The sequence below is a fragment of the Erigeron canadensis genome, chromosome 9 (assembly GCF_010389155.1).
Source record: "Erigeron canadensis isolate Cc75 chromosome 9, C_canadensis_v1, whole genome shotgun sequence".
In the NCBI taxonomy this organism is placed as follows: Eukaryota; Viridiplantae; Streptophyta; class Magnoliopsida; order Asterales; family Asteraceae; genus Erigeron; species Erigeron canadensis.
In genome coordinates, this window is record NC_057769.1 from 24950315 (window position 1) to 24964404 (window position 14090).

Consider the following 14090-nt stretch of genomic DNA (forward strand, 5'->3'; position numbering starts at 1 on the left):
ATCACCTTGGTGTGGTATGTAGTGATTTTTCCCAACCCTTCCAAATCCCACCAATCACATCTCTCCAACTCATTTTACCTTTTCAACCCTCACAACTTATTTTTTAGGCATTCATCACTTTCTCAACTTTTCCAAAATTTTTTATTTTCTTTTTCATTTAATTTAATCAAACAATTAATTATTATATACAATTATATTAAGCATCATTTAAACTTATTTTTATTTAAAGAAATAAAATAAAATAGTTATACTAAAATAATTATGATAGTAATAAAAAAGGGAAAAAAAACATACCTTATCTATATATGTACCCCACAAAGTTACATTTACTCTTCCTCATTCATTTTTGCTCATCCTTTTTCCTTCCCTATTGTGCTTCGTCTTCAGCCAGCCAAGTAATTGTTTTTCTTGTTCTTTTTTTTTAATTTTTGTGGAATGGACAATATTTACTCGTTGGGCCCCACCTTTTTTTTTCACCGTTCAACGGTCATATGTCTCCTTCAAAACTCCAACCCGCGGCTGGCTTATAACCCGCTCAATCCCAGCCCTCTCCCAGCCCGCGTGACCGGTGATGGTATGCTTCGAAGGGATGGGCCAACTCATGCATGAACCCGCTCCCATTCCGTCTGCCCTTAAACTCTCATGTCAATCCAATGAATATATATCTTATTTTCCATAGTATATATTCAAAATATTTAAAATAAAAAAATATGAAACAATAAAAAGATGAGAAGTGAAAAACTTATGGATTACATTAAAAAAATTAAAAATAAAGGAGAGGAACGCAGGCCTAAACAAAATAATAGGGAATGGTTGAATATCTATGCATTACTAAAAGACAAAACAAAAAAGAGCAAAGATCATCTATCCCACATTCTCCCCGTCGTCCTTCAAAAGACGTTGGTATCTTCACATCGAAACGATCCCATATTTGTAATGGACCACCTCACCACACCGGGGTGGTGAGGCTTCATTGCCATCCACCCGGTGACCATTATAAACACTCTAAGGAAAAAATGAAAAACGGTAATAACTAATAACTAGTAAAATTTTGAAGCGTAGTATAGAATTAACGTGGAAACTAAAATAAATGTAAAAATTATAAGAACTATTTTTTTTTAATTTTTTTCTCTAGTGTTTTTTTTTTTAATTTTTAATTTTTAAATTATTTTTATATATGTTTTTAATAAAAATTCATTCCAAAAAAAAAAACTTTTTTGTTAATTAAAAAATATAAAATTTACCTAAATAGTCAAATGAAAAAGTATATATCTAGATTTAGACTCCTATAAAATTGTTTATCTAGTCAATTAATCCTTATTACTTTATCCTTTTTAGTAAAAATAGAACCATCAAATGAAATTATACCATGTGTTTTATGTAAGGTTCAAAACTTGTACTTATGTTATTTTCTATTAGGTGAAATAATTTCTCTTTAATTATTCATACAATATACTTAGTAAAAAACAAAAATAATAAATCACAAACTTATTATACATAAGGGTGGGGCGATTCGTAATTATTGGAAACTTCACTGTAATAATCCATTTAATTCATTCGATTTATTATCACAAAATAGCTAACAAAATCGCAATAAGAAACTTGCAAATCATAATAAAAAATGGTAAAATCGCAACTCGAAACTCTTAGCGATTTTGACTTTGACTTCCTATATTTTTAAAGACACATAAAATTAAAACATGGCATAAAACTAAAACATTACATAAAATTAAAACATTACACAAAACTAAAACATAACATTAAACTAAAACATTACATAAAATTAAAACATTACATAAAATAACCTAATGTCAACCATAAGTGGAATCGGTAGACGTAATGTCAGTCACCGTTATTACGACGTTGATATTCATAGTGATTATCATCCGATGTCGATTCAACTTCGTTTGCATATTCCTCACCAGGATCAGTCTCGTATTCTTTGGGTCTGACGTCCAGATGTGGAACACATGGCCTAATTAGTCCGTTTTGGATTTTAGCCATGGTAGATATCCATGCCGAGTTCAATTCCTTGTCACTCAACTCGTCCGACTATTGCGAGTGCGGTTGAACTAAAAATGATGTCGTCAGGTTGAATTCGAGCCATCGTGGATTCAATGGCTGATGTTTAGGTTGCGTTTGTATGTTGAAGGTCTGATGAATTGCTTTCTAGATTTGTAGATAATAGGTGTGGGATAAAAACAATAACATCTTTATTTTTTAATATTAAATATCATATACATAATAGGTGTTTGATGAAAAAAAAATCATTTCTTAAAACAATATAATTGTACGTAGAGTGTTATTCATGTAATTTTCGTTAGCTTAGTTATAGCCTATAGCCTAGTTGTATGATGTATATAAACTTTTGAATCTCTTTTTAATACTCAGTAAAAGAAAATATTACTCTGATAAATTCTATATGAATTATAAACATTACAACTATAAGAATATGTGTACATATGGATTTGAAGTGTTTAATAAATGTTCACTAAATAATTTCATTGTTGCTGTATAAGTGTTTGATGACAATTGATGTTATGTCAATAATAATGGTAAAAATGTGAAGAATAAGAAGAAATTGATGGAGAAAGTTGAAAAAATTGCTTATACGTACTTTATCATTTACTAATGTTTAAAGGCATTTGAAAAATGCTTTTTCTATGTTAAACTATCATTAATAAAGTTTACTTTATAAAATATTTATCCATAATCATTTTACACGGTCTATAACTAGTGATATATTTATAGTGTTTGTTGACAGTTGACTTAATGTCCACGTGACCTCTTCTAGCCGACTCAATTTTCATATCTCACCATTCTATTGAAACTTTGAAAGTTTCTACAGATGGAACGCTGCCTTGTTTCTTCTTTTAGCCCAGCCCACAAATCAAACAACAAAAAAACTTGGCAACTTTCTTTCTCATGACCCAACAGAAAATCAAACGCGACAAGCAACATAAATTATGGCTGTGAAATCAAGTCAGAATCACCATCAAAGTTCATTCAAAGCTTAACTAATATCAGTTTGGACTTAATCTTCGTTCAGCTTGGAAAGTAGAGTGAAACTTGAGTTATAAGCAACTTACTTTAAGCTTTTGATTATCTTCCACCATATGGACCTACAATAAGTAGTCTAAAATAAAAGAAATGATATCGCTTAAAACAAATATGTAGAAAATAGGCGATATCACCGATTAAAAACTAAAAGCATATACATGATAGGCCATGAGTTCATAAACTTAGAACCAATATGACCTTATGTAATTCATTTAATTGGTAAAAAAAAAAACTAACTACATTATTACCGTTTTTAATAGATTTTAGGTCTTAATACCCGATGTTCATTTGATAAAAGAACATGAAACTTTTTGAAAATTCTCACAACTTTTTTTTTATGGTGTCAATGCAATTTTTATCTGATAAAATCATTCATAAAACACTAACACTTTTTGTAACACTAACTACACAAGACATATGTTGCTGATGTAACAAACACACCAAGCCTTCTTAATGGCTAACTCAACTATATCATGGTTACCATATTTTGTTGGTATTATTATTTATGGATGTAATTAATTATAATAAAATGTCTATGTTATGTAAAAATTTTATTAAATGTCTATATAATATAATAAACTTTCAAATCTAAGTTATTAGTAACCATGCATTTACCCAAATTTTACTAGTCCCACATGCATGGTTGTCAAAGCTCGGTTAGTAAATCTAAATAATCCTTTTTGAAAGTAGATAATTTCTAATCCTTAATTAAGTAGATAATATCTAATCTTTATATAGGGGGCAAAAGGTTTTTACTTTTGAAACAAATATTAGGGCTTTTTTCACTTATTGTCTTACAAGGTATTAAGATAAGAGAATTTTATTGTGTGAATACAACAGTCTTAACTATACAATACGAGCATAGTGTCCGCGCGTTGCAGCGGCTAGAAAGTGATGCCAATATAAAAAGGAGGCGGTAGTGGAGAGCGAGGGAGGCGGTGGAAAAGGAGGGCGGCAGCGGACGGTGATCAAAAGTCGATGAGAGTGTGTAATGATTAGAGAGAATGAAGAAATGAAGAGTATTTTAGGAAGAAAAAAAATACTGAATTTTAAGAGATTCAATGCACTTTATAATATAAGGGAGTATAGATGATATTAAATCCGCATTTGTCAAACATATATAAACAAAAAGAAAATGTCATTTTTATTGCAAGTATAAACCTATCATTTTTTAACCTTAACGGAATACACTAAACGACCGTATGATTCTTGTCCCTTAACCTCCTGTAAAGAACGACGGCAAGATTGAAGTCTAGGGACGAAAAGTGAATTTGTGTGTAAACCACACGAAGTCACGAACGATCCGTGCGATTAACTCTTTTACAAAAGGTCATTCGAAAGACTTGATCCTCTGAAGTAATAACTTATGTTCTTCACTGGTTATTGGAGTTAGAGCATTATATTCGAAAAGAGCTTTTCAATAGATTTTTAGATTGAAAGAGCTTTGATTTCTACATAGTCAGAGTTGTATATATGTAAAAATTTGACTGATATGTATGCGCCAGGTGTTTGATGAAATCTGGTAAATTTGCAGTAACATTGGTGACTTGAAATCTGGTAAATTTCTACAAAATTACATGATTTTAGATAGATATGACTGTGACACGACTGTAAGTAATATCCTTATCGATATGTATGTCAAATGCGGTCAGCAGCAAATGAAGTTTTCGATAAAATGATAAACAGGGGTTTGACTTCATGGAACTCCTTACTCAGTGGTGTTGTTAAAGTATCATAGTATGACGAGGCTTTGGCTACTTTCAGGACAACGGGAAGTGACATAAAACCTGATTTTGTCATTATGTGACGCTTTTTCCTATATCGCGTTTTCTTATATGTACACTTCTAAGGAACCTGAAGTTAGTAAAGCAACTCCACCGTGACACAATCAAAACCGGGTTTAATGTGAGTTTGATTTTGAGAAATGCTCTCATTGATGTGTATGCTAAATGCGGTAGTTTGGAAGATGAGTTGAACCAATTTTAGAACATGAAAGATCATGATATCGTATCATGGAATACGATAGCTGCAACATGTTCCAATTCAGAGGCATACGATCTAGGGTTTAAAATGATTAATCGAATGAGAAATGAGGGAATACTGCCAAATGTAGATACCATTTTGTGTACATTGCCATTATGTTCAACACCAGGAGCAAAACGACAATGTAAAGAGATTCATGGCTGTGTTTTGAAGTCAGGTCCATTGAAATTTCTAAATGTGGCATTTTGAGGATTCATTTTTAGTTTTTAAGCATATGACGATTAGAGATGTAATGACATGGATGGCATTGATCTACGCATACGGGATGTACGGTCAAGGCATGATGGTAACATCATTTGAGAATATGAAAGCAAATAGCCTTTCTTGCTATCATTTTTGCATGTAGTCATTCACAACTGGTAGAAAAAGGACGCTTTTTTTTCAACCAAATGAAGAAAGACTACAGAAGTGGTCCGAATATTGAATACTATGCTTGTGTAGTTGACCTTCATTCGCAATTTGGACAGTTAACAGAAGCTCAAGAATTCATTCTTTCCATGCCAGTAGAACCCGATGCAAGTATATGGTGTTCTTTACTCAGTGCATGCCGTGCAAGTGGACAAACAAAAATAGCAGAGCATGCTGCAAAATGTGTAACCGGATTGAATTCTGACAATGCAGGATGTTATAGTTTGGTTACAAATGTATGTGCCTCATTAAGAAAATGGGATCAAGTTAGAATGGTCGTAAGATCTATTAAAGCTAGAAGACTTAAGAAAGATGCTGGATGTAGTTGGATAGATATTAACAAAAGATATATGCTTTCAGTAGTGTAGATAAGTTTTTTGAACAATATGAAGAGGTTAAGAAGTTGCTTGAGGTCCTTGATGGTAATTTAAAATCTGTTCTTCATCATGTTGAGACAGATGAGAAAAGAGAGATTCTTTGTGGGCATAGTGAAAAGGCTTGCAGTTGCATTTGGATTATTGAATTCATAACCTGGAACATTATTGCAGATAATGAAGAATTGAAGGGTTTGTGAGGATTGTCACACTGTGACAAAGGGAGGTTTTGGTTAGAGAATGGATCATGGAGCTTTGGTGATTACTGGTGACGTTAGTGGTCAATTAGTTTAAGATATGAAGAGTTCTTACGAGTCAAGGCATGAGTAAATTGTAACTCAAACAAATATGAAGAGTTCCATCTTATACTTGATAGGAATAATGGACATACCCAAGAGAAAAGGCGACAGAGAAAAGTATGTGCGAATATAGAATTCACAGATCCAAATCATTCAGAATCAAAGTGTATTTATTCAGCTACTATAAGTCTATTGTTTAACTTTTGAAATGTTGTGTTTCAGTCTGGACCTGGAAGTGTTGCAAGCCTTCAAACGAAAATGTAAAACAGCAAATACGAAGAAACATTGGAACAATAGCAAACAATTGTTCATCATCACTTTCTCGTATTCAATGATTTCTTGATATGCTGCGAGTCTGAACGTTCCTATTAATATACCTTCATGAAACCTTTCATTTAGCAGCAGCAGTAGAAATGAAATATTCACGCATAAGTTGGAACTTGGTAATCAGTTTCTCTCGATCTGGCCAGTTTTCTTTAATAACCAGGATATCAGAAAAGTTATCCTTCCATGCTGATATAAGTGGAAACCTCTGTTTATCTAGGAGTTCTATGCCACCGGCCTTTTCAAATACTTCTAGATAATGGGCAATCCATCCAAACACAAGATCTAAGAATCCAAATGTTTCTCCACCGAAGAATTTCTTTCCAATTAGTTGTTTTTCAACAATGTCTAGGTTCTGTAAGGCAGGACCCTTCGCTTCTTCTTGTTCTACCCCTTCACTGACATAAGCACGAAATACCGATGGTGCTACCTACATTTGATAAAAAAAAAAAAAAAAAAACATTTATGCAGTGCCGGTGGATCAAATTTCACTGTATAGTATTGGTAATGACTGTAAAATGAATGTTTGATTAGGGTTGTAATTTGAGTCTGACAAAATTACTGTGATAATATGACTTATCGCTGGATGAAATGTCTTCAGGTTATGTCATTTTACATAATGAATGCTGGGGTAAGTGTCCCCAAAACATGGTTAGAAATGAGGATTTTGTTTCCTCGTATGGATGTTTCCTTTTACTACAATTGTAACATCGCTTTTGTTTGTATTTAAAATATTGAAAGTGGTTTTTTTAAACTGTGAAGTTGAAGTAGTAGCGGTGATGGGGGAATATGCAGTTATATCTGCGCTTGACCAGGGAAGTAATTCTAGTCCATTCGACCATGAAAGTGGGTGGACCGAAATCCTTTTTAATAGCTTTTTTGAGTTACTGGCTAACTTGGTATGGTTTTCGGTTTTTGGTTTCAACATCTGAAACAAGTTGGCATTGTTCAATCATAATAGGAACTGAACAATTTACCAACATAATGATTGCACGTTTTGATACCGGAGAAGTGATGATTTACCTGCTCAGCGTTGAACTTTGACCAGAAACGTGTGGTGGCTCTGGCAAGTGGACCTTCAGGTAAAAAACGAGTACCTGTGTTCCATGTCTCATCTATGTACTCAAGAATAACTAGTGATTCACATATGGGTCTTCCATTGTGCAACAGCACCGGCACTTTCTTGTGAACAGGGTTGTATTCAAGTAGTAAAGAACTCTTGTTTGCAAGATCTTCATAGATAGTCTCATACTCTACCCCTTTAAGTTTTAATGCCCAAACAATCATGAGTGCATACGGACTTGACCATGTTCTGAAAAGCTTCACATCTTCCATTTCTTTTAAGTTTCTTGGCCTAAGGCTTCTGTGTGATGGCTTTCTTTTATAATGGTTGGAAGTCCAAACCATTGACTTGGTTTGGTTTTGGGAAATTCGATTTGATTTGGTCCTTGTATGACGAATAGATTACATTTATTCACCTACATGTTTCTTTTTTGTTTGCCGAGTTGAATTTGAATATCCATTTTAGATTGAGTTACATATGAAGTCTTTCAAGATGTTATCGTGATAGTAATTTGACATATCGTTTTCTATTTTACTACAATATAGTATCATACTGCAAGATGAAAAATATCAAATAGAAACGGAGTATGTGTCCTTGAGCTGGTTCTCCAGAAAAGTTCATTCAGTGGGATGTTAAAAGTTAAAACCAATGCTATTTGCAACAATATTATAGTGTCTTGGCCGGCCTTTTGTTGCTCTATGTGTAACTAGGATCTATTGGGTGAATTTTGGAATAAAAGCCGGCCATAGAATGGAGTTATTGGGTATGTATAATATAATGAATTTGATAATAATTATCTTCCTTGCAAAGAATATTTTGGTCCGTATAAGAACTGCCGGCAGTTTACGGCTTTTTAATGTTTACTTAAACAATGTAAAGTTATGTAAAATGAGTCGCATATATTTGTGTCTTTTGCAACTTTATAGGCAAGTGCGTAGCTATAACTGTTGTTTGTAAGGCGACAGGATATGTCGCAACTAGGATGGTTTTGACAATTTGAGATGGATTAACCACATCGATGCTAGATAAAGTATTTTAGTTACTACATTTTGAAAGATAGATCTTGTTTCACATATTGATGTATGGATAATTAGTGTTTTATTACTCTCATATGACAGCAAATGCGTTAAGCTTGTTTCAACCTTAATTTGTTACGGTTCTAGTAACTAGGAAAATTATATTGTATGTATATCTTATCGGGTAAAACCTCTACTTATATATAAGGCTAAGATAATGAAACTAGGTCAATTCACATAAATATTTGGAACTATTCCTCCTCAGGTTGGAGAACCGATGTTGACCATGTCCTACTTGTTACACAGAAGGGTTTGACAGAAAATGCTCGTTTTCCATTTCCAGAAATTTGATCATGGTCATTCTTAGATTTTCTTACAAAGTGATGGTTATGTTAATGACCTTTTTTCAGGGTGTGTTTGTACTTTTGTGATGAAGATCAGAGTAAATTACTCACCCGGAAGCATTGAGCACAAGGTAAATTAGGTCAGTATTCTGTAAAACATAGTAAAATCTAGGCGAGTCACATTATCTATAGGGGTGGGTTATCTAATATAAGACACATTAAATATCAAGATAATCTGTGTTGATCAAACTTTTGTCAGATTCAATATGATACAAACATATAGTCAATGGATGAGCGTGGATATCTTAAGAAAACTGAACAAACAATGGACGCATAAAGACAGAACCAGGGTGCGGAGAGAAGTATGTGAGAATACAATATTCACAGAGAAGTATAACTGGTGTAGTTGCCCCAGGCTTGGTTAGAAACAAGCTTATCTTTTCTTATAGGGATATCAAGGTAAAACAACTAAAACGGCCTTCTTTGCATAGTATGCTATCTAACGTTGTTCTTCCTCAATAATTTGAATAATATGGTCATGTAAACTGTAAAGTAAGAGTGTAAACTAAAAACAAGTAAACATTAAGCAAAAAGCATCTAACGTTGCAGTATACTATCTAACGTTGCAGTATAAACTGCTAACATGTAAGAGAGCCTTTTATCTACTGCCGAAATGAATATTATTGCTTTCGGATTAAAGTACTGAGCCTAAACATTCCCAACTCTTCTCTGTATCTCATACAATTTGGAAGAAAGCTGTTATAAATATGCTTTTAACACTCACGTACAGAATGAAATGTAAATTTGGAATTATTATGATAACTTCACCCACATATCTTAAGATTCCTACAAGGCTTCAGATTTCAATTTTCTGTTGAAATGGATATCCCACGGGCTTCACGCATTTCCTGAAACTTGAGAATTAGTACCTCTTCATCAGGCAAGTTTTCTTTGATCACCGGAATGTCATGAAATTGCTTCATCCATGTGCTTAGATATGGAAATGTCTCTTCATCCAACAGACTTAGATTGGTTGCCTTTCTCATAACACCAGGATAATGAGCCATCCACCCAAAAACAATATCTAGGAATCCACATGTTTCTCCATTAAAGAATTTCTTTCCGTTTAGATATCCTTCTACTAGTTTTAGGCTCTCTAAGACTTTTTCTTTGGCTTCTTCTTGATCCTTTCCTTGACTCATATAATAACGGATGAACGATGGGAATACCTACAGTTAAAATGGAGAATTTATGACAAAATGTTAATTCAAAATCACTTTGTAGGTTAGCAACTCTATACAAACAGACTGGATGCGGCAGTACCGTGCTTTAGTCCACAACTAAAGGCCTGACAGCCAATGGAAGAACCTTAACATCACCTAAACGATCTAATATAACTACCTACGAGAGATACACCGAAGCTTGAAATTAAGACTTATGTGACCAATATTTAGACTAAGTTAGGTAACCGGTCAAAACACTTTCAGGACAACATGGGTAATATTTGTGCAGGTCAGATCAGGTTGACCTGAAAGAACATTTGCCCAAAATTGTCAAAAAGTATATGAATACATAGTGTGTCAAATATGATTTTATATACTTAATTACTTATAAATAATGATCTAATTTTTAAATAAAATAGATTACTTTGCAGTTTTTAAGCATTAATAATAGGGCTAACTATACCAAATATATCCACCTATTGCACATTGCTATTGTGTGTATCATACTTCCAAATTATCTTTTGTGTGTATTTGACTTTACATTTTTGCTATTGTATGTGTCTAACATCTTATGATGATGTGGCGTTAGTTAGAGTGAGATGCAACTTGTATGGCTGCAATGTCAGAAGACCTGTAGAAAATTTAAAATTACCCGTAATTTGATAAAGAAACATAAACAATCAGCCTACAAAACAGAGGTCAAAGGTTCGACCCTCGATCCCTACAAAATGGCTGGGGGTCTTTATGATAGCAGCCTCTCTACCTTCGGGCTTCGGGTAGCGGTAAGACCATTTTCATCTCTCATATCCAGTGCCTCATGGAAGAGAGTACTGGGTACTGGTGCGTGTGTGTGTGTGTGTTTTTTTTTGTGATGAAGATACATACAATAAAAAACAATTCAGAGGTAAAGACACACAGAGAAGGTTTGGAACTATGATACACAAAATAGCAACCTATGATATTTACTTAGACCTTATAAATACACTTTTATATGACTTTCAATCCTCTTGAGTCTTGACCCATATTATTTATTGTTTTTGCCGGATAAATTTTCAAGATTTTACTATATAGACTCGAGAGATTAATCTTGATCCTGAATCGACCAGTTCTTGAGTATATTAGTCAAAGTTGTTCAATCCAGTTTAGACTTTAGACTTAAAAAACATTATTTACTTCTGGTTTTATGATTATATGACTTCTTATTTGGGTGTGTATTTTCTTACCAAGATTAATAATAAAAGAATTAGTTTTGCCTGAATTATGTGTTTCGTATTTTAAATCACTATATCAGATTAGAGTGGTTCCTAATTTCCTATACATGATCATAGTTTATGTCACAAAGTCAACAGGAATGGTGATATATACCTGCTCATCATTAAACTTTGCCCAGAAACGACTAGTGGCTCTAGCAAGCGGATCCTTGGGTAAGAAGCGATTAGTTGTGTTCCATGTCTCATCAATGTACTCAAGAATTACAAGTGATTCACATATGGGTGTACCATTGTGCAACAAGACAGGTATTGTCTTGTGAACCGGGTTGTATTCGAGTAGCAATGAACTCTTGTTTGCAAGATCCTCATATATGGTCTCGTACTCGACACCTTTCAGTTTCAATGCCCAAACAGTCCTCAAACCAAAAGGACTTGCCCATGTCCTGAAAAGCTTCACCTCTTCCATTTTTTTTCACAATTTTTTTTTTGGTCTAAACCTTCATTTTGATGACTTCCTGAGTAAAGGGTGTTGGACAGTTTTCAATTAACTTGGACCACATGTTCAGATATTTCTAATTGGTGAGTCAACTTTTAGCATATGAGGCTGCATTTTAATTGTTATCCTTAGGCCGTCGTCAACAAGTCGTTCTCGCCCCATTTTCTTGCGTTCTCGCCTATCTTACCGACACCGCCACGTTCTGGATCCCGTTCTCGGCTGCCATTCCGAGAACGTTATCGTCACCGCCGTGTACAGTGCCGTTCTGGAGCTAGCCGGCGTGAAGAAGACATACATTAACAGATACTTTCAGTTTGAAATTGATTTTCTATTTTGTTTAACAACCTTTACCTCTATAAATATACATATCTAATTCACACAATACATAACAGAAACACATCACACAAAGACATCTCAAACCCAAAACACGTCATCTTTCTACCACAATAGAAGTTGTTGAGGCATATAAGAGAGTACAAAGGTTTTTCGATGCAGAAGTCATAGACACGTCTATTGAAGCTGCAGATAAAGAAGAACGAGCCGCCCTCAAGTGCAATTCCAAGAGAAGCTAGAGATCATATGGATGCCGTGACTCGTTTTTGGAACGATTACTTTAGTCGAATCGAGTTTACCTGGCCGACTACTTCCAACATCGGTTTCAGATGAGAAAAGAAATGTTAATCCGCATCTGTCAAAGTATTCATTCGTTTAACGTTGAACATCTACCAAAACATTTTGCTATCTTCAAAGCAACATCCTCTGACTATGTCGGTCAACCCGGTTTTAATATTTTCCAAAGTTGTACTTCCGTCATATGCCACCAATTGGCGTATGGTTGCACTGCCGATGAATTAGAGTAATACTTACATTTGGCACGAACAACTTAATATTCTAAACATCTTATGTAAATGTGATTATCAACTATAGCGCACCGAGTACCTGAGTAAACTTACGCAAGAAGATGTCGACCGTCTAACTGCTACATAATGAGATCCATGGTTTTCTGGGTATGCTCGGAAGTATAGATTGTATGCATTGGGGTTGGAGAAACTGTCGGGTGGCATGGCAAGGCCAATACACACGAGGTGATAACTAGCATCCAACAATCATGCTTTAGGTGGTTGCTTTGTATGATTTGTGGATTTGACATGCTTACTTTGGCCCTGCAAGCTCCCAGTATACATATACCATAAATGGGCAAAAATTTACATAGGGGTATTATTTGGCAGACGACATTTATCCGGAGTAGGCAAGAAGTTTGCCAAATACCAAGAAGGCAAAAAGCAGCAAGAAAAGACATCAAGCACACATTCGAAGTACTTCAAGACCGTTGGGAATAAGTAGACAATGTTCCCAACCATAGAGCGTCAATAAAATCAAACGAATCATGTACGCTTATGTCATTTTACACAACATGATAATCGAAGACAACGGTCGGGCAATTAGTGAAGCCGAAGAAGACTACTTGGTGAACCAAGGTGCCCTTCCTGGTATTGGTCGACGTTCATGGGATGAAAGGGTTGAAGCCACAATTCGGATTGACGGGGAAATTCGCGACAGGCGAATCCACAATGATCTGAAGCGCGCTCTATTTGAACACGTTTGGAACCTTCCCGAAAACCATTGAAATGCTTAGTTTTATTCTTATGTAATATTTAATTTTTAGAAATGTAATGTTTAATTTTTAAATAATGTAGTGTTTTATTAGTGTAATCTTTTTTTAAGCTTTAGGTATGGTCCGAGTAGAGATTCAAAAGATTGTACCAAAAGGGTTATCTGGTATATACTTTAGGTACCATCAGTGTAATTTACTCTTTATTTTTTTTTTCATTTGAAATGTTTTCTAAAATAAATGAAAAAAAAGTAATTGGATGGAAACGTACCCCCTGATCCCATATATCATTTGGTACCTACTAATCCCCCAGTCAGGCTAGTGTCTAGGTGATTCTCAACCACTTAATAGTTCTCTGATTATCTCAAGTTTGCCTTTGGCAAGACTTGAACCCAAGACCTCCCATGGAAAGTGGCGCCTGGTGCCATTGGGCTATTACCCAATAGTTTGTTTTCTAGAATAATATAATGTTATTTTAATTATTTTTGTGTTGTGTTAAATGAATATGATAGGTTGATGATGTTGCAAAGAGAAGTATGATAATATGGTGAGAATGAGAGTATTATTGTTAGGGTGGAATTCTAAAAGTGAAAAATGACGTGACGCTGATGGGCAGT

At 34.4% G+C, this 14090-nt stretch overlaps 2 protein-coding genes and 1 pseudogene across 2 annotated transcripts; 1 reads left to right on the forward strand and 2 right to left on the reverse strand.

The window, feature by feature from the left end:
- The first annotated feature begins 3699 nt into the window (after positions 1–3699).
- On the forward strand, positions 3700–12848 carry LOC122583398 (annotated as a pseudogene).
- Positions 6576–7843, reverse strand: LOC122581962 (probable glutathione S-transferase). Its single transcript, XM_043754294.1, has 2 exons — positions 7532–7843; positions 6576–6938 (listed from the first exon to the last, which is right to left on the reverse strand). The coding sequence occupies exons 1-2, from the start codon at positions 7841–7843 to the stop codon at positions 6576–6578; spliced, it is 675 nt and encodes a 224-aa protein (XP_043610229.1).
- LOC122581961 (probable glutathione S-transferase) lies at positions 9508–11876 on the reverse strand. Its single transcript, XM_043754293.1, has 2 exons — positions 11520–11876; positions 9508–10160 (listed from the first exon to the last, which is right to left on the reverse strand). Exons 1-2 carry the CDS (start codon positions 11829–11831, stop codon positions 9795–9797), a joined length of 678 nt encoding a protein of 225 aa, XP_043610228.1. The 5' UTR covers positions 11832–11876; the 3' UTR covers positions 9508–9794.
- Positions 12849–14090: the final 1242 nt, after the last annotated feature.

Coding starts and splice junctions, on each gene's coding strand:
- LOC122581961 (XM_043754293.1), bottom strand. CDS start 11,831: ATGGAAGAGGTGAAGCTTTTCAGGACATGGGCAAGTCCTTTTGGTTTG. Junction 10,161..11,519: donor CAAAGTTTAATGATGAGCAG/GTATATATCACC, acceptor TTTTAACTGTAG/GTATTCCCATCGTTCATCCG.
- LOC122581962 (XM_043754294.1), bottom strand. CDS start 7,843: ATGGAAGATGTGAAGCTTTTCAGAACATGGTCAAGTCCGTATGCACTC. Junction 6,939..7,531: donor CAAAGTTCAACGCTGAGCAG/GTAAATCATCAC, acceptor TATCAAATGTAG/GTAGCACCATCGGTATTTCG.